This window comes from Periplaneta americana, chromosome 5 (assembly GCF_040183065.1).
Source record: "Periplaneta americana isolate PAMFEO1 chromosome 5, P.americana_PAMFEO1_priV1, whole genome shotgun sequence".
Taxonomy (NCBI): domain Eukaryota; kingdom Metazoa; phylum Arthropoda; class Insecta; order Blattodea; family Blattidae; genus Periplaneta; species Periplaneta americana.
This window is the reverse complement of record NC_091121.1, coordinates 187044871-187066975: the sequence shown is the minus strand read 5'-3', so window position 1 is coordinate 187066975 and position 22105 is coordinate 187044871. Positions and strand designations below refer to the sequence as shown.

The 22105-nt window shown below is 34.8% G+C and overlaps 1 protein-coding gene across 1 annotated transcript in view; it reads left to right on the top strand.

Annotated features, from left to right (window-relative positions):
- LOC138700451 (putative cystathionine gamma-lyase 2) overlaps positions 1-12907 on the top strand; it is a 42884-nt gene extending 29977 nt beyond the window's left edge. The window contains exons 6-8 of the mRNA XM_069827064.1: positions 5726-6078; positions 8634-8772; positions 12306-12907. Of these exons, the coding sequence (XP_069683165.1) occupies positions 5726-6078; positions 8634-8772; positions 12306-12314 (501 nt within the window). The 3' untranslated portion in view covers positions 12315-12907. The remainder of the gene's footprint in view (positions 1-5725; positions 6079-8633; positions 8773-12305) is intronic.
- The last annotated feature ends 9198 nt before the right edge of the window (positions 12908-22105 follow it).

Genomic DNA, 22105 nt, shown 5'->3' with positions numbered 1-22105 from the left:
TCATATGAAGTTACTCAAATTTCCAATTAAGGACAAGGAAAGGCTACAAAAATTATTTTTGATTTCACCCTTATAAATTGAACTATTTTCACTTCAGAAATCACCGTAACTACCTCAGCACTAGTTTCAGTAATTTAAGGACCAGTATAAAGTAAATTTGATTAAAGTGAGAAAGAAATTCGTAAGGGAGGCGGTCAGGAGGGATTGAGGTTGTCTACTAATTCGTTACAAACAACTTTTATAGGCTATTTCATTTGACTAACGATGATTTGTAGAGAGCAAAATACCTACAGTAGGGTAAAGAATCTAAATCAGTACGTTTATGAGAACGGATATAAAAGTGTCAGGAAAATAACAGAATTACCGTATATTGCAATTAACTCTGCATTGGCAGAGAAACCGCACGGGGTATCTTAAATCTGTTGAAAATTAGAAAATTGTGTAAAAAAAATGCATTCAGAGCGAATTTTCCAGCCTGATAATATCTCGCCCACGTTATGGACATAATTCAATACCGTAAGACTGATATGAAACGAATACTAGAACAATTTGTTAAACAAAGACGATGTTCAGTAGTTATTTAACAACATACAGAGCAAATAAAAACACAAACGCATATTCTAGCAATAGTTCAGATGAAAAGAAAATGATTAGTACGACCGCTTATTTGTAAAAAGAACACTGCCAGCTGTGTAGCCTACATGAAGCAATATATCAGGTCTACGTTATGAACACGTTGAATTTAATGTGGACGAGAAATGTACAGTTATTATTTATCTGCTTCAATATCGCATCATATAATACACCTGTAAAATGAAAACGTGTAGGGGGAGGGAGTTGTAATTCTTCCCCTTTCGGATAAATTTCAGAAGAGGGATACCTGCTTTTCCTTCATATTCAAAAATTGTAATCTTGGTCACACAAAATAAATTAGTGCCTTTTCGTGAGCATCATGATGTGCATTCAACAAACGCAGACAAATCTGCTCTTTTTAGTATTTTGTGATAGTTGTTGCTAGGGAGGTATTGTATACTGAAAATTAAAAACAATTAGTTATCGTACATCAAATGATGACAGATTTATATATTGAACGCAAACAACATTATATCAGCCATGTACCAAAATGTCATCTATGTGTGTTGATGAATTTGGGTAAAACAAGCTTCTGTATGCTACAATTTAACGACACATCAAAGTCTTATTGTAACATAACCTCACTTTACAATGAGAAAGAAATTTGGAGGTGGCATCACGTAAAAAAGTCTTCCCACAGTCGTATTACTCTATGTACTTTTCAGGTACTCTGCCATCTAGTGTTTGTTATCGCAAGCTCATTTCTCGACACTAGCGACGCATAGCGTCCGTTATTTTTCAGTTGCGTCCAAATTTAACATAAGCTTGAGCGATCTGTTTTATATATGATCTAGGCTTGTACAAAACAGTGAGTAGCACCCAACGAGTTAGAAAGAGAAGACTATAGAGTGGCCATGTTGTCCTGTACAGCGCTCTTTGCGGTGCCACCGCGAAACACGACAGATCTGAGCTAAGCGCTCACCTTTGTAAAAATTCGTCTGCTTACAATGTTGTATAACGGAGGTAAGAAGTACAAAAAAAAAAACGAAGCAAAAACATGCCTGTTGTGTGTGCTGCATATAACTGCAATGTCAAAAGGAAAAAGACAACTGATATATCATATTTCACGAAAATTTTATGAAGTTAAGTCCATAGTTTTGTTAATTAGCAGCATTTTTTTTTCATGCATAAATGTGTAACAACGCCCGGCGTAAACAAAATAAATGGTTCACTGGTAATGTAGTTAAACTAAATACGGATAAAACCAATACAATTCCGTTTCAGACCCAGTGAAAAACAAATAGGAATACAATATTAAAACTGAATTTCGACACCGGCATCCTTTATTTCTGCTCCTTCTGTCCTTACTGCTTATACAAGAAGACGATGAGCTGTAGCTTATAAGAAGTAGGCCTATTTCGAAGACAAACGATTAATCAAATATATGGTTCACTAGTAATAAAGTTAAACTAAACACGGATAAAACCGCTACAATTCCGTTTCAAACCTAGTAATAGCAATATTAAAATTGTATTTCGACACTCGCATCCAAAATAACGCAAAACACTGGGGTAGGTCGTATTGTTGTTAGTATTTTGACTGGAAGGACATGAAAGAACATAATTGAGCACCCACGTGCAATAATGGGGTAAGTATGAATATATTTCGTAACTACTTACCCCATTATTGTACGTGGGTGCTAAATTATACATTAATAATTATCTGTGGTGCCACAGCCCTTGAAGGGCTCAGACAGACCAGCCGGCTGTTGGCCTCACGTTCACATTTCGATAATAATTATACAGGGACATCATTTTATTTTTACTAACATTTTTAATGTTAACCTGGCTATACCTTTCCATTAACGATTGAAACAGGAAACACCGTTTGCTACCCCTTCCACGACTGGAGTTCGATGATACTGGCGTAAAATACAAATCACTTTACTAGGTATAGGAGGGAAGAAAAGTAGTTCATCCATTTATGTAAACTAGGAAATATCGCAATTTAGAGTTTGATAATTTTCATTAGGATTTTGTTTAATACAGTAATGTATTAACACTTAGTGCTTTTACTCACGAACTGAGCTGTCCATTCGGACGTATTCATTATGCAGTGTATATTATACTGTCTACAGCACATTAGCGTACAATATAGAGAAAGAAGTTAAATTGAAAAATAATCATAATATGGATATTTAAACACATTTTTGAACATGGTGGCCATTCATTTCGATACAGGCTTCAGTTTCTTTTGTGCATATTATCACACTATAGACTATTGTACCTAATTCCAATTACCAGTTTCGTCCTTCGTACTAGTAACTCATGTTTAAATAATTCTGTACCTACTCTATAAAAGAGTACCTTACGTACTGTAAATTCAATCTTCACTTCTGCCCGATCCGAAAGATAAAATTACTCAGACATGCTATCTACTGTCCGTCCAAGTGGTTATGTCGCAGGGTCGTAGAAAGGGGGGGGGATCACGTGACAGTTAATTACTTAACGAGGCCCTTTTATTTAAGTTATTTTAAACAGTTGTATAATATTACGTAAACGTCCAATTCCTAACAGAAATTAATGTTCCCAGAAAAGATCTAAGACAGCCCAGCTACTAGACTTTACAGAGGGGGAAACCGGGATACGACGTAGGCAAACGGACGACAGTACCTGTGCAAAAATGTAATTCAATATTGAAAGCTCTTTCGTCACTGGAAACCGCGAACATATTTCTGGAACGTACTACACTCACTAATGTACTGTTTACTATGACCGTAAGGCGACTTACACTGCATATGTAGCCTTGGTTCTGTGTGGAGGACGGTTGGAAGTTTACTAGTAGAAGGGGTGGGAGTGAAGTACATTCCAAAACTCAGGTACAATAAAAATTGAAGTAAAAATAAAATGATGTCCCTGTACTTTACTGTAACAAAAAAACTGAAAGCGTGTTTGGTCATGTTTCACCCACGTTACAAGCTTGGAGGAAAAGGTTGTTTACTACAGACAGGGCCTACTTTCATTCTATATCTTATGGTATAGTAAATAGTTTTGCAACGTGTAGAGATTGGGAAAACAATTTAATAAAATCATCCGAATCATACTCGTTCATTTTATAGGCAATCTTGCAGGTCGCATTTAAAAGAGCCTAGGAATATTAACATTTTCTTCAGTATATTTGCTAGGACTTCTTGTCATACTACATGACAATTTTGCTTAGGTTATTCTTTTAAGCATTCCTTCTAGGAATAGCTCAAGTGTTTTAAATTTAGCGTATATAAGTTTAGATTAAGTTCCTAGCACGTATTTGACGAAATACTAGGTTTTTCCACTTCAGTTTAACTGATTTATGCAAACGAAATTAAGACAGCTGGCGATTCTAATGTCACTTATCGCCACGCCCACTTTGTTTTGGGCGCATAAGTTCATTACCGACGGTCGTTCAATTTCTTCAAACATGGCGGCGCAATGACCACTCTATATCTTCCTCTTTCTAACTCGTTGGTAGCACCAAATACAATCGATATAAGTACGAGACACTGCGATATATCGCTGGACAGTACGTTATTGAGCATCTTGTGTCAGGACGCGGTAAATTTATATTTTTCAATTAATATTGCTGTGAACCTGTAAACTTTTGCGGATGATTTATATTTATTTAGCTATATATACTCAAATAGTATAATATATTACATTTTGTTTTACCCTTAAAATGCTAACTATAAAGTTTCGTTGTTATGGGTACAACGGTTTAAAATTAAATCAGTTCTTTTTTTAATTCCTGAACACTGTTACTTTTCAGAGATATGCCCTTTTGGAAATTTCACATTCAATTAGTCATTACACTGCATTTTAATTGCATTTTAAGGATTGAACTAATGAACACTGTTGAATAGTGACCACATTGCGTAACTGTTTGTCATCATCATCTTAGTTTTTCCTGGGATGACCCATACTTCGTCGTCCGCTTGGTTGGTACTGCAAGATAATTTTAGGTATTCATATTTCTGTCACGCCTGTAATATCAGTGAATAGGGATTATAAAGAATGGGCACTGAGCGAATTTTCCTGTGTTTTGTTTCTCTGTGCGCCGGCGTTTAGTTCCACTTTCAAGCGCTAGAGGTCAGTGTAATCGAGCACACGCTAAGATAATAATTGAGAATAGAGTTGAGACACAGGATCCAAACATCGCCTACCTTATTGAATAATCCAGTAACGCTTTGCTTCAAATAAATTCAAGTTAACAGCTTTTCCTTATTTCTCAGTGGCAAACTAGTTGTAATAATATTTTTTTTTGTTTCAGATCTAATAAGTTATATTATAAAATAATATAATAGGGCCTACATTATAAAATTAAGTATCGAATTCGTTTAATATTTGTATATAATATAATATAGGTATATGGTTTTACTTCTCGTAAGAGTTTTGTTTTTCCATTTTCACTGCTATCAAATCATTACATATTTTAATTGTTATTGGGGTCAACGTCTCAACTCTCATTATAAAGGAACTCTAGAGTCTAGACATTACAGTTAATGACGGATTTATTATTTTATGGATCCAATTTACTTTATTTTAGTACATAATGTACCTAGATGTATTAATTATATGTTTTATATTTCCGCTGTGTCGACTGCTAGCTGGTGTGATGTCAGCGCCAACTCTAGGGAGAAAGCAGAATCTCACGCTCTAGCTGGCTTGAAGGTCATTGAAATCAGTCCGGCTACATCAAAGGTACCGACGCGAAGTGTCCATTCTTTATAATCCCTATTCGCTGGTAATATGTTCGTATCACTGTTGTTTCCTTTGTGTTATAAACTCATATAATGAAATCATCTTTAACCCTTAAATTGGCAAAACTTCATTTCTCACACTAGTTTATTAAACTTTGTCGGACCGTAAAGAAAACAACTATCGCAATGTCCATATGTTTATATATTGTACAATATTATAGTATTGTGAAATTTTAATTTTCCTACCAATTTCTTTTCAATTGTTCTTTTAAAATTAAAGCATATAGCCTATTAACCTGTTGTATCCTATAGGATACTTTGTAAATTTAAGGATTAATATGCGTATATGACCCAGCCGTTTTGTCCAGCCACATACCTAAGAAGTTTCAACTACACTCATCACCCTCATTTGTCATCGAGTCATTGGAGATAATTTTATCCTCAGGCGCGGGACTCGGTTCAACGCCGTTCGACTGTTATCTGGTTTTCCGCGGTCTCAAAACGCTGCCTATACGCATGCGTCAACACATGAAAACCAGCTTGAAGATTGCTCAGTTTCTGGAGTTTCATCCCTTCGTTTGCAAGGTGTTGCACCCCTTGCTACCCAGTCACCCGCAATACGAGCTCACTCAACGACAGACATCTGGGCACAGCGGCATGTTGACGTTTTATGTCAAGGGTGATCTGAAGGAGACTTGCGACGTGTTGAAGAAGTTGAAGGTCATCAGGCTAGCCGCCAGTCTGGGAGGCGTTCAGAGCATCGTCTGTGTTCCGTAAGTGTCCAAAGTTAAGATAAGAAGATGATGATGATGATAATAATAATAATAATAATAATAGTAATAATTAGTGTTGTAGGATTTAATCGGTTAATCGATCAATTTCTGTTGTAAGATTAATCGATCAAAAATATGTAATGGAATAATCGAGTCGATTAAAATTAATCGGTTGTAGTTGATATTAATCATTATTTTGTTAATACAAACTCATACTAAAAATTCCGACAATATTCCTCTCTCGGAAATTGCTTAGTTAAAAGCACAATAGTACTGTTATTTTCTAACTGCGAAGGAGGTAGCATAGGGAAAATCTTTGCAAAAACACTTCAGAAAGAGGTGGAGATATGAGGACAGTGACCTAGCCTACCTCTATTGAAAGTTGAAACACAATGCGAAACCCTTATTAAGTTTTATGGTTTTCCAAGAAAACTTCCACCTTGTTGTCAGCTCATCTTCCTAGCATATGAAACACATACTTTTCTGGGATTCGTCCCCCTCATCCCTTATAAAATAGCCATGTCTACACTGTGTGCAAGTGAGAGCGTAACTAGCTTCTTCTCTTTCTAAAATCTGGTAATTCGATTACAATAGGGGCCAGTCTTCTGTTTCGACGGCTGTTGTTTTGCAGTTGCAGTTTCTGTACTGAGTTTGTATATGAAGGTTGTGTGTTTAGTTTGATAAAGAAAAAAAATCAGTTTTCTGTGGTTTGTGAAAAGTGTAAACTCCGTTATGTCATATGAGAATTTGAGAGGTAAACTCGGTGAAACGTTTGGATTTAAATTGAACGATCGTGGAGAAGTGCTTGACAGAAAAAAAAAGTTTTTTTCGTGTCTAGTGATGCAGGAAACATTGTTACTAAACGTATAGCGGCACTTAATTCGGAGCATGTGAATGCACTCACATGTTTAAAATCATGGATGAAGCAGTATTAACTAGGTGAGTCTTCATACTTTTTGTTATTTATGTTTGTCTCAAAAATTCCCGGAGAAATTGACACAATAAATTATAAGCCTCATAATAAATATGTTAATAAGTAATTAAAATAGTTGTTTTGTAATATAACGATACAATATATACAGATATACAACATTTAATACTTATGCTATCACCGAACACAAGTTAAATTTAGTATTACAATATATTAAAACATTTTTTCAATTCGATCAAAACTTGATTAATCTATCGATTAATCCATTAAATTCAAATAGTTAATCGATTAAATATTTTGATCGATTGACAGAACTAATAATAATAATAATAATAATAATAATAATAATAATAGTAATAATATCTAAGAATTTGACTAGGATCTGAATCTGTGCTTTCTGATTAGGCCTACCTAGTAGCATTTATTCTAAAGTTTTCCCTAACTCTATGGCAAATGTCACGTAATCCCATGGCGAATCCTCGGGCTCATCACACAAAATAAATTCCTATATAAATAATTCTAGCAACGTTAGATAACCTGGCAGATAGTGCAACGTGAAGAAGTCGACGCTGTTTGGGTAAGGCAGATAAGTCATAAAAATTAGTTTTGAGATGAATCAAAATTTGAACTTCGAGCCCTTATTGCAAATAATTTAATAATTTAACTTTAGAAAAGTCCAAGATAACAGAAATGGTTTGGAATTGAACGGGTTACATCAGCTGCTTCTTTATGCGGATGACGTGAATATGTTAGGAGAGAATCCACAAACGATTAGGGAAAACACGGGAATTTTACTTGAAGCAAAAGAAGAGATAGGTTTGGAAGTAAATCCCGAAAAATAAAGCATATGATTATTTCTCGTCACCAGAACATAACACGAACTGGAAATACAAAGTTGGAAATTTATCTTTTGAAAAGGTGGAAAAATTCAAATACACACTGGAGCAAGAGTAACTAATAAAAATAACGCTCGAAAGCAAATTATACGCTGAACAAATATGGGAAATGCTTGCTATTTTTCGACTGAGAAATTTTTGTTATTCAATCTGCTTTAAAAAAAATTGAAGGTTAGAATTTAAAAACAGTTATATTACAGGTTGTTTTGTATGGCTGTGGAACTTGGACTCTCACTTTGAGAGAGGAACAGAGGCTAAGGTTTTTCGAGAATAAGGTGCTTAAGGAAATATTTGGGGCTAAGAGGGATGAAGTCACAGAGAAACGGAGAAAGTTACAGAACACAGAACTGCACCTCACATAATTAGGAACATTAAATCCAGACATTTGATATGGACAGGGCATGTAGCACGTATGGGCGAATTCAGAAATGCATAATATAGAGTGTTAGTTGGAAGACCTGAGGGAGAATGCTTTTGGGGAGGCTGAGACGTGGATGGGAGGATAATATTGTCCCAACCAGGAATGATAATGATAATAATGATGATGGCGGTGATGATATTCTTTTGAACTGTAGGATGGGTATGGGAAACTATTTATTTAAATAGAGTAAATATTTGAAGAAGGTTGGAGCAACAATATTATAGTTACAGATGCACTACTTTCAGTGAAATCCAATTGAAGGCAGAGCATTATGAATTGAATTGCTGTGATTATGTTGTGTGTGCAGAGCTGTGCTGACGCATGCGTATATGCCACGAGAGGAAAGACTTAAGATAGGGATTACTGACAACTTGGTGAGGCTTTCTGTTGGACTGGAGGACGTCGACGATCTAATAGAGGATCTGGATCAAGCTCTGCGTGCAACTGTAAGTTTAGCAACAAAGAATATGACAAAATCTAACTGAATAGCAGAAACACAAGTTTGTTTTTAAAATCTCAAGCAATAAAATATTTAAACAAACATTGAAATTAAATTGAAACATTTCTGGAAGTTACTGGTTTCCGAGAAGAAAAACGCAATGAATTTTTGTAATTACAATGTTATAATTCTTTATTTGACATCCCTTTTATGTATTTCAATTATAACTCTCTCTGATTCTAATAATAACTAGAGATCTTTAGAGAGATTTTATTAAACAAATAATTACACCAAGACCAAATTTAAAAACAAAAGAGTTAGAGAGACAATCATAAGGGTCTTTCCTGTAGTGAGTGGAGGGAAGCAATCAAGATGAATGCGAACGTGTCAGCTGTGCGTAGTGTACCTGGCAGGTCTTCGGGCAGTAACCTCTGTCGACGTTGCGACAGGGAGGTTGAAACCCTTGCCCATGTCCTGGGGGCCTGTCCACACGGTGAACTACGAAATACGCGGCATCATACAGTAAGATCTATAATAGCAACTGCCTTAAGGAACAAAGGTTATTCAGTATATGAAGAAGTACACGGCATATCCAGTGAGGGCAGTAATCGAAGAATCGACATAATTGCATTTAAACCTCCCTCTCTTGAAGGTTACATCATAGACCCTACTGTGAGATTCTAATCGCACCAACACCAGCCAGAAGAAGTACACGAGGAAAAAAGGAATATATATGAACCTTCCATCAGTTTTTATAAGGACAAATACCATCTGGAATCCATCGTCATTACGGGACTAATGATAGGAGCCCGTGGGACCATACCCCGGTTCCTAGTCGACTTCTGTAAATCTTTTGGCCTGCATAAAAGTATTTTAAGAGATCTAACAATTGCAGCACTCAAAGGCTCAATAGCTATTTTCAGGCATCATACATACGGACCATGACTAATTCGCATCTCCTTGACGTTACTTCGTTTAACATAATGTGTTTCAATATAATTCAAATTGTTTATTTTTCACTCTAACAACAATTTATCACTAAGCCTCAAGGCTTTTACTCTATTGTATCATGGTACTCTTTGTCGATGGCAACCTGTAGTGATTACAGGAAGAAATTAAATTAAATTAAGTAACTAAATCACTGAACAATCCATAGTTGCATGGAGTGAATATCATATTACTGGTTTTAACATCTTAAAATTTACCTTTACAGAATATATATAATTTTGAATAATTCCATCCGTCCATCCATCCATCCAATCGCTCGCTCACATATTCATACATTCATTTCACTTAAAATTCCACTCTGAATAAAACTTTGTCTTTTACATCTATGTCCATTTTTTCTCTAGAATGGCATTCTATATTTCTGAAGTACCTTACAACCTACAAGCAAGAGAAATGAAATAGTTAATAAGTCGCGTTCAGGAGATTATTCTTGAAAACATATGTACAGTTGAGTAAATGTAAATTAAATTTTTCAATAATAAAACAATTTAACACTTTCAATTTAATCCTCCATAAGTTTTAATATAGGAATAAAAAATGTTTCGTTTATTTAAAGTCTATTCATTTATGACCTTTGAAACTGGAACTGTAATGCCTCTTCGGATGTCCTGATCTGCATCTCGTTTAGTGCTTTTTCGAAGAATACTGCAGCTCAGCAACTTCAATTCAATTTGTATATTTATTTCTAATCAATAGATGCAGAGGTGTGAAAATTATTAGAATAATCTTAATTTTAAAGGTTTTTTAATAGTTCCTTCACAAATATTAATTGAATTGATGAATATTGGTATATACTACTATACTGATGTAGGATATATTTACTACTAGCAATGCCGGAAAGCATTGTTGTACAATGGTATTTTTCTTATTTTACAATTGTTATGGGAATTCAGAAATTATTATATTATGTTGGCGGAATTGGAAACATAAAAAATTATATGCACAAAACAGATGTATACGTTCATTTCAACCTTCACAACAATGTAAACGCAAAGAACAATTTGTTTAAAGCATTTCTTAATTAATTTTTTATGTTTCCAATTCCGCCAACATAATATAATAATTTCTGAATTCCCATAACAATTGTAAAATAAGAAAAATACCAATGTACAACAATGCTTTCCGGTATTGTTAGTAGTAAATATATCCTACATCAGTATAGTAATATTATATACCTATATTCATCAATTCAATGAATATTTGTGAAGGAACTATTAAAAAACCTTTAAAATTAATATTATTCTAATAATTTTCACACCTCTGTACCTACAAGAATGTCCATTACTTCATAAATTGTGAAATGTGTTTCTTTGCTCGTCACTTTCAACACGCACTTAAGTTCACAGCATTTACTGTATAATAACTATTTTATCATTTGAGCTACAACGGCAACTTTTGTTGAATTTGAAAAGATAATCAAAATAATTGTTACTGTTTATTGTTAGTAAAATGACATGTACAAAAATACAAACTTAATTCTTCCCTGAAGGAGTAAAAACTCGTGTGTACTTAACAAAAACAAAGATAAATTATTTGTCACAAAGTGGGCCAAGGAAAAAAAAATTATAGAAATGAATTAACTTTAAAAATACAATTTCAATTTTAACAATTTAACTCATACAAATACATATATATATATATATATATATATATTAAATCAATATACAGGATGTATCTAAATTGATGTCAAATATTTCGGGGACGTGTTCCTAACATCAAAACAATTAGAAAAGTTAATAAGAACATGGGTCTGAAAACCATTCGTTAGGGAGTTATTAAAGGATTTGTCCCTTCATTGACCGCTGATTGTTTGATGGTTTTTTGTTTGTTTGTATTTTGTGGAGCGAAGAAATCAGAAGAAAATGTATTCTGTGAGTGGACAGAACGACATGATTTGAATCATTTAATTCATGATGTGATTCTGGACGTCATCCAACGAATGTGTTTTAACACGATGCTGCTCCAGTTCATTTCAGTCTGATAGTTCGTAATTTTTTAATGATCGATTTCCCCAAAGGTGGATTGGTCGAAAGGGATTCACTGCATGGCCTGCTCGATCGCCTGATTTGAATCCAATGGATTTCTTCGTTTGGGGACATTGAAGTCCCTGGTTTATGCGACTCCTGTACTTAATGTTGATATTCTGAGAGCGTATCCAAATGGATTTCACGAAATACGAAACACTGCAGGAATTTTCAACAGAGCACGCCAGAGCATGTAACGCAGGTTTAGGGGACACATCGAAGCAGGAGGAAGCCACTCCGAGCAATTTTTGTAACATTAAATTTTGTCTTGTAACTCTGAAGTAAATTATTTTGAGACCAATGTTCATATGAACTTTTTGTAATGTTTTGGTGTTAGGAACATGTCCCCGAAATATTTGACACCAATTTAGATACACCCTGTATATTCTTTAAAAATTAAATTCCTAATGCAATTTGTTAAATTTTTGATACTAAAATTTTCCAAATTGTTAACTCGTTATATTACAGAGGATTTTCTTTAGTAATTTGGAATTGTTATATTTTTCAGCTGGAATGAAGACAGCATATACGGTACATTATGCAACATGAAAAAATGAAAATTCTGTATACATCATCGATATCGAGCCGTCCAAATCGGAGACCGTGTTTATGAATAAAAGTGAGTAGAAGGTGAAACGCAATGAAGAAAAAGTAATTATTAATACAGCTCCACAAATATGTACGTCTTGTCACAATATATAAGAATTAATACATTCATACATTTATTTAAACAAAATGTTTGATATTTTTGCAAAAATAATACATTAATAAACACAACATAAGCAACCTGTTGCCTTCAGTGATATTATAATTGCCAATTCAGAAGGTAACATATAGAGGGAATTTTCACATTAGAAATTTATTTAAATATTTTGTAGTGAAGCGAAATCGCTGAAACAATTGCAAATTATAACATTTTTAAACCTGGGTTCCACTATAAGCAAAACTATGGAAAAATATGTGGCAGTGGAAATTCCTTCTATTGTGCGAACTGTCTTTATTCTTGGTATGTGATGAAGTTCACATGTTTTAAGTTTTGTTCTACCACATCCTCTTACATATGTTACAAATGTAACCAAGCTATTGTTAATAAACTGTTTATTAAAATAACTTTATAATATTGTCTTTTTCAATATTGATCATATTAATAATTTGCGCATTTACAGTAGATGCAGATGTTTTATTTATAGCTACTACGTTTCATATATAATAGTAATATGCGTTACAAGAGCGGTATGTTGATGTTTTCATGTTCGAGGAAAAGTTTGAAAAAGCGAAACGTAGTTGAGCTTTTTTAATTTCCGAGAACATGAAAACAAACATACCGCTCGTATATCGTACATTATTTTGTGCGAAGATCATTTATTACATACCTGAAAGACGAATTTCTAATTAGTTGCAATGAAATCTCCATCTTGGTTTCTGTTCAATGACGGCAACTTTTAAAAACTAAAATATCTATCTTCAACACTGTTGCTATAAAATGTTTTCTGTGTTTGCTATATTCCAGCAGGCCGTGATATACGTCTGTCTTTTTTTTCCCCCAGTCTATAAATGTGAACTTAAAACAAACGGTAAGGTTATGTAATGATTTATTTTTCATTTTAATATTTCAACAATATTATTTATATAACATATTGCAGTAATAACATCGGCATCTGGAATCTTGTTGATTTTTTCACGGCTTCCTTAATGTTACTTGCATTACAAATGCAGTAACTTTTGTGGTGTTGTAGAGTTTACTTAATTTTTGCAAATATTTAAAAACAATAATTAACAGTGCAATTTAGGTGAAATTGCAGTGGTTAGTTTCCAATTTATAATTATTACTGTGTTAAACGTCTCTAAAAATAATATGTTAAAATCCTAAAGCAGTAAAATGAATGTCGCGCTTAAGCGGTAAGAACGTTCATAACAAAATACCGACTCTTGTAAAAGAGGCTTATAGGCCCGTAATAAATTCATCATATTTTTTATTTTGAGTGCCTAACTTACGCTTACGTAAGCTAAACGATCCTACAAACACAAGGAATTAATATACAGAGTGAATCAAAAGTCTGGAACCATATAAATATCTTCCATATGCTTTATTTTCGATTACTATACAGTAGGTGTTACCAGTATTTGTAAGACCAAATGCTCTACCAGTGACACATTCGATTCTAGCCCTCAGCTATCTGAAAAGACGCCATTTTGAATGCAACTTTGAAATTTTAAATAGAAAGGTCATGTAGGTACTCAAAATCGTGTGAAATTTTCTGAGAAAAACAATGGTGCAATCCGTTTTGACATATCTCTAATCATTTTCAAGTTATTTAAAGATAACTGTCATAATGACACAAACATTAGTTACTGCATCTACAGATATTTTGTAACATGGTACAGTACTAAGGAGGCTTTGGAAAAGGTATTTTTATGCAATTCTGGTAATTAACTTTTCCTGCTTTACTGTTTGGTTAATCTGTGACAGTTTCAATGCATTGTTGCGATTATTTGAAGCTTTCCTGTAACAAATTTCTTATTTTTCGTGATGACATTATCGAAAGAGGAAAGAATTGATATCATTCTTCATTCTGGTAGGTTAAGCCACAGAAATATTGCAGCAGACTGGACGAACAATTCCCTGGACATTGGATTGGTCGACCTGGACCAGTAGAATGGCCGGCCAGGTCTCCAGATTTAACACCCCTTGATTTTTTTCTTTTGGGATTACATAAAGAGCTCGGTATATGAAGAGAAAATTGAGAATTTGGAACATTTAAAGAACCGTATCACTGAAGCCTCTGCTAAAGTCACCCCGGAAATGCTACAAAATGTTCTATCCATTGTTTTCCCAACCAGATACCGTGGGACAAACATAATCTTCAAGCATCTCATGGTAGCGTTCCGGGTTCATGGACAGGCAATTCTTCCTGCGTCCTTAACCGAACCTGTAGCCATTAGCTTCCTATAATAATTCTTTATTGTCTCTGAACGCATTGTGGCAATCCTTCCCTTCACCGTACGCCACCATCTCTGTACAAAAACAACGGAATTCCACACTTCATAGCGTGCAGCAATCTGCTCTCGCTTAAGAACACACATGCCATCCGCAGTCTTTGCTATTGTTGCGCGTACTTCCTCTCACGGCACTGTCTGTACTACCGACGCGCGAAAGTTTTAATCCTATTTAACGACCTATATTTAAACACTATTTCCATTACGATTACATCTACATTAAAAATTCTAAAGCCATTTAATAATATCTAGTTACTTCCCGCCCACAATGTATATTCCACTGATTATCATATCAGCCATGATGATGCAATTAATGTAGAAAAATATTAAGACTTTCAACAAAAGTATTCAAGTTACATTAATAATTTATCTAAACTCTATTTACTGAAACGCTGCAACAGTGTCCACATTCCTATAGCAACGTGCGATAAGTAAATTGGCTTACAAAAAGATTGCGTGCAGCCAGTTCTCAGTGCATTAAAATATTATCTATATATAATTTGAACTGGTAATGGAAATTACGGGAAAACGGCTGAACGGATTTTAATAAATGACCCCTAATTTTGAAGCTTGGAACCCAAAGTTTTTCAGAAAAATAGTAGTTTTCAGTGAAATGTCAATTTTTCAACATAATTTTCCTATTTTCCAAAATCCATCTGTCGTCAGTTTTGAGAAGTAGCAAAATTAGTTAATTGCATTTCAGAATAAAACAAAACACATACTACAGTAGTCAATATTACAGAAGGCCATGATCTGCAAGAATGCTGACATATTTAGAGCTCAAATTGAATTGGTTATTAAAAACTAAAAATAATTTACAGGTTCGATTCTGTGGTGTGTAATTTTCTGGGTACAGCTGTGTATTGGATATTAAAAACTACAAAACTTGAGGTGGTTTGATGACATTATTACCATTAGAAATGAAATATTATTGTAGTTAATGCCATGATGTGACTATTTTTCATTAATTATACATATTAATGCTATATTGATGATATGAAAGTGAAACGTTTTGGGGTTATATAAGTAGATGTAGAGAATAACTTAAATTAGATTTTGATTTCTATATTTTATTGAGTGGCGGCTATATAGTATATATGATATATGTTACTGAAAGCTATAAAACTTACGTAAGATAATAATATTATTAAAAATCAAATATTTTTATAGTTATTAATCAAGTGGGGTTGGATCATTTTCATATATTTAATGGCGGTGTGGTGTAGATATTTATATGCGTGGTTCTCTTCAGTATTGGCTCGAGAGAGAGAGTATGTTTCATTATTATGGAAGCAAATAACTTTCAGAATGTCTGGTATTCTTCATTGAAAATAAATCTGAAAAATGTTTATTTGGACGTCTAATGCACTTGGTTTGCAGCATTTGCTGCACAATTCACTAGTAATTTTTATATTTTCGTACAATATAATTTAAAAACTATCTGCATAAAATTTATTTAATTAAATTATACTACTAATACTGTATTACGTTCCGCGCCGTGGCGTCGTAGTCTAGATATAATGCCTGGACTCGCGTTGCAGAATGAGCTTTGGTTCGAGTCGTCATGGAGGAATAAATTAAGTTCATGAAATTTTGACCACTGTATGGAAACGGTACCTATCCAGCATCGTGATCATTTTCGGTAGCTACGCTGGGTGCAGTCTGCACAATGTATCATGAAGTACTAAACTGAAACTTCAATATTTTTCTCCCATTGCTTGATCAGCTACTTAAATTTAGTGATTTTCTGTTAGCTTCACTTCTGGTCGAGTTGGGGTAGAATAAACTGCGGACGTTCGCAACGAAAAGAAGTAATTCTGTTTACATTATGTTATTTAATTCCTGTTAGCAAAATTATTTTTACATTAATGTCAACTCGACTGTCTTACATAAATATATCATGAAAAATCGTCTCACGATTTTTGAATTGGAGTACCAGTGTGGTGTATGTATGAAATCAAGATATATAAATCTTTAATGCACATTACTACATCTCAAAGGTAAAAACAAGGTAAAGGTATCCCCGTAACATGCCATGAAGGCACTTGGGGGGCATGGAGGTAGAGCCCCATGCTTTCCATGACCTCGGCACTAGAATGAGGTGGTGTGGTCGGCACCACGCTCTGACCGCCTTTTACCCCCGGGAAAGACCCGGTACTCAATTGTATAGGAGGCTGAGTGAACCTCGGGGCCGTTCTGAAAGTTTGACAACGAGAAAAAATCCTATTACAACCTGGGAGCGAACCCTGGACCTTCCAGTCCGTAGCCAGCTGCTCTCTCAACTGAGCTACCCGGCTGCTACATTACTATATCTCACGTGCATTATTTACAGATATGACGTTGCCTGAGAGATACTGATTATGAAAAAAAAAAATCCGTTTAGAAGCTCAGAAAAAATATCTCTTGTGTACACAAGTAAACAAAGAGACAGATAAACAGTGAGCACGTCAGAACCACTTTATCGATATCAAGTACGTTGAAAAATGTACACCGGGTGTCTAAAAAAGAAAGTGCCACTTTCAGAAATGTATTACACTGCTCCGCCGATTTTGTAGAATGTTTTAGAGTCTAAAGAACCCAGAAAAACAATACAACGTGGTCTGTTGCTGTGACGACAATCTAAGCCCCCTCATACCGGTAAGGCATCATGTCACAAACAAGTTCACGTCTGAGTATTTCTGACAAAGTAAATATTATTCAACGCTTTGAAAACGACACGTATACTAAGGATATTGCTGTAGAGTTTAAGGTTTCATTTATTTATTCATTCATTTAGTTATTTCTGTATTTTATTCATTTACTTTATTAATTTCATTCATTCTTATTTACTTACTTATTTATGATTATTAGAGAAGAAAAATTCGTTCCGGCGTCGGGGATCGAACCCGGGTCCTTGGTTCTACGTACGCAGATACCTATTCCTTTTTGGGGAATTCCTCTACATATCAATGATAAAATGCGGTAGGCTATAGGCAGCTACTGAAAATGTGAAAACTACAGAGAACTAACTTAATTATCAGCAGCCACTAAGCTACATGCCCACACATTAAAAAAATAAGTTAAATAAGTATGCAGAAAAACAATTACATGAAAGTCAAAATGCTTTCAGGGAAGGAAGAGGATGTATAGACCCAGTTTTTACCTTAAGGCACATCATAGAAAAGAGACGAGAATTTAATTTACCGGTATATTTGATATTTACAGACTATGAGAAAGCATAGGACAACGTTAAGACACAGAAAACTTTGGAGAATATTGGAAGAAAACGTTAATTGAAAACATTAAGAGTCTATAGCCTACATGAACTAAAAAATTAAAATAAAGTTACAAAATTCAATTTCATAAACAATAATGACAAAAAAAAAGGAATTCGACGAGGATGTTTTCTAGCACCGCTACTGTTTAACACATATATCAATGGCGATCTTACTCGTGTTAATTATGTCAGCATGTGTGGCTTACAGCTGTTTCGGTGTTACTTGACACCATCCTCAGAGCTAATAGATCTCGGCGCTATCTCAACTTCGCTGCCTGTTGTGTGGGTGCGTTCGTGTGATGAAGAGTTGTGTGAAATAGTGTGTGTGTTCTGAAATTGATCTGTGTGTTCAGAATTTGATTAGGGTGTGTTTTAGTGTGTCTGTATATTTCATATTGTTCTAGTGTGTTGAGTTTTTGGTTTTTGGGTTGTATGTGTAGGATTTCCATGTCTGTATTTATGTTATTGTGTGTGTGGTTAGCATGAGTTATGTGTTCGGTATATGTAGATGTATTGTGTCCTCTGGTTATTGCTTTAATGTGTTCTTTGTATCGAGTTTGGAATGATCTGCCTGTCTGTCCAATGTAGAAACTGTCGCAACTATTGCATGTGAGTTTGTATACGCCTGTGTGGTTATATTTATTTGTTTGTGTGTTCAGATGTCTTTGTAGTGTGTTTTCTGTTCTGTATGCTATGTTGTATTTCTGTTTTCTGAATGAGGATGCGATTTTGTGTGTGTTTTTGTTTTCGTATGTTAGTGCGATGTATTTCTTGTGTTATTTTGTTTGTGTTGTGTTTTGTGTGTTTTTGTGTTTGTTGAGTTTTTGTTTTGTCTTCCTTATGATGTTGTCTATTATGTTTGGATTGTAACCATTTTCTTTTGCTATGTATTTCATCGTGTTCACTTCTTCATTGTAGTGTTGTTGGCTCATGGGTATGTTGAGTAATCTGTGTACCATTGTCCTGAATGCAGCATGTTTGTGTTGTGTGGGGTGGTTAGATGTGTTGTGTATGTGTGTGGTGGTGGTGGTTGGTTTTCTGTATATTTTGAAGGTGTGTTTGTTGTCAACTTTTGTTATGGTGATGTCTAGGAAATTTATGGAGTTGTTGTTTTCAAGTTCCAGTGTGTATTGGAGTTTTGGGTGTAGTTTGTGTATTTGTCGTTCGTTTCCTTTGTATAGTATGAGTATGTCGTCTACGTATCTGCGCCAGTATATTATGTTGTCTGCATATTTGTTGTGTTCATTGTTGAGTATGTATGTTTGTTCTATGTTGTGTAAAAATATCTCTGCTATTATGCTAGATGTAAGATCGCCATTTAATCAATTATTTATATTCAAGTGTTAAAAGTAGTGTACGAAAGATTCAACATGGATTTTCGTAATGTTTCTTTCTCAAACTTATCATACAGTGAATCGTGTCATCAGGTTTCTTTTAATAATAGACTAGCCGTACCCGTGCGCTCCGTTGCACCCGTTAGAAATAAATATAAAGTAATTACATAATTAAAATAGGACATTTGATCCAGGGAATATTCGTGTTTGATAGAAGGATAAATCGTTTAATATGTTACTTAATTTAAATCGTATTTAAGTAATTAAAATGGAATCATTTTGGTCCACAGACACTCATTTGGTGCAATGACAATTCCTTTAACATGTTTCTAATTTTTATTACATGCAACCATAGTTCAATGAACATTGACATCATTTAGATTTAATGTGTATACTTTATTTTACTTGCTATATGTTTGCATTGAATTATGGTAATAACTTAATTTTAACCCTTGTTTTCTACGTATTCAGTAAATGGCGCTTGGCCCACTATGGTTCTGAACCCTTCAAATAACTTATATTATATTATATTATATTATATTATATTATATTATATTATATTATATTATATTATATTATATTATATTATATAAAAAGTGTGTTGATAACGGATGTACCCCGATAAGTAAGTTTTCAATTTGTTATGGGGGCTCTTGAATCTCAGGAGGAACAAATTTTATTTTACAACAGGGCAACATAATCTGCTTGGCTCATTACCCAAATTTTTTGCATTGCATTTAATGCATATGTATTTTATGTATTTTAACACAATTCAATTGAGCATAGTTAAAATTTGGATTATAAAATAATGAAATGCTAAGCTAACATATTATTACTGCATACTAAATCAATACACTCTCGTTGGTCGTTAATTCTCTGAGATAAACATTATTTTAAGAAATACAGGAAACGAATACACAGAATAGCCTATCAAGTTTTCTGTGCATAAGAAGCTATTTTAATCTTATCTGTCCTCGATTCACTCAGAAGTTGCTGTAATAACATTATAGCATTATGTCCATCTAGAGAAACTACACTTTCCAATGGTGAATTAATAATTAATTATACAAATCGGTTAATTTAGCTTCCGATATTGCTTCATACAAACACAGAAACATTTTCTGTAGGCTATGACTCATAGCTTTCGATTGTTGTTGACCAAGGCCCCTTATAGACGAAGTCATTTGTTTTTTAATTCATTACACGGCCTTAGATGGCAGTTATTTTAATTTTGAAACTCATTTATCTCATTAAATATCAGTCCTATCAAAATTTTTCAAAGAATAAAACTTATCGGAAATTATTTTTAAAGAAACGTTTGTTATGTAACATCTTTCATAAAAATCAATAATAAGCGAGATATTTCGATTTATTTAATTCAGGTCCCCTTATAACCCCCCTTTTAAATAATGTATTTTGAATGCCATATAGCCTATAATCTAAGTTGAATGAAATAGCCTTTGGATTTCCCGTGAAGGGCTATGGCCTCCTAAAAAGGGGAGCTCTTTAGAGATCATGCGGTGAGCTAATCCGCATGACGGTAGATTCAGTTCTATATAAGTTTTGTTCGTCGTTTGTGTGTGTACACTTGCACTCTCACTCGATACTGGCAAACTGTAGCGATCTCCATTCTTCTCGGTTCTTGGCTGTTCTGGACCACAGGGGTCCAGCTAGGCTCTTGAAGAAGTCCGCCCATCTGGTCCCAGGTCTTCCTCGGTTTCGCCTCCCGATGCGTGGGTCCCACGTGGTGGAAATATGCGCCCATCTGCAGCCTTGAAGTCTCGACACGTGGCCTCCCCATTTCCATTTCAGGCGCTCCCCTTGTCTCTGGTGTTTGTCATCTGCTTGAGTCTGGTGTTGGAAATCTTGTCTCTGAGGGAGAGTCCTAGGATTTTCCTCTCCATTTTGCGTTGGCAGACCTGAATCTGCGTCTTCTGGTTCACGGTCAGTTTCCAGGTCTGACAGCCGTACAGTAAGGTTGGGAAGATACAGGATTGCAGCACCTCCAGCTTTAGTTTGCGGTTCAGTTTCTTGTCAAGGAGTACGAATTGCAGTGACCAGAAAGCTCTCCATGCTGATGCAATTCTTCTTTTTAGTTCTCTCGTCATGCAGCTTTTGAATCCGACCAATTGGCCCAGATAATCTAAGTTACAACGAACTTAATTTATATTCCAATTTCCATCGAAATCGGTTCAGCCATTATCGCGTGAAAATGTAACAAACATACAGACAGACAGACAGACATACTTACAACTTACTTACTTACTTACAAATGGCTTTTAAGGAACCCGAAGGTTCATTGCCGCCCTCACATAAGCCCGCCATCGGTCCCTATCCTGAGCAAGATTAATCCAGTCTCTATCATCATATCCCACCTCCCTCAAATCCATTTCAATATTATCCTCCCATCTACGTCTCGGCCTCCCTAAAGGTCTTTTTCCCTCCGGTCTCCCAACTAACACTCTATATGCATTTATGGATTCGCCCATACGTGCTACATGCCCTGCCCATCTCAAACGTCTGGATTTTAAGTTCCTAATTATGTCAGGTGAAGAATACAATGCGTGCAGTTCTGTGTCGTGTAACTTTCTCCATTCTCCTGTAACTTCATTCCGCTTAGCCCCAAATATTTTCCTAAGCACCTTATTCTCAAACACCCTTAACCTATGTTCCTCTCTCAGAGTGAGAGTCCAAGTTTCACAGCCATATAGAAGAACCGGT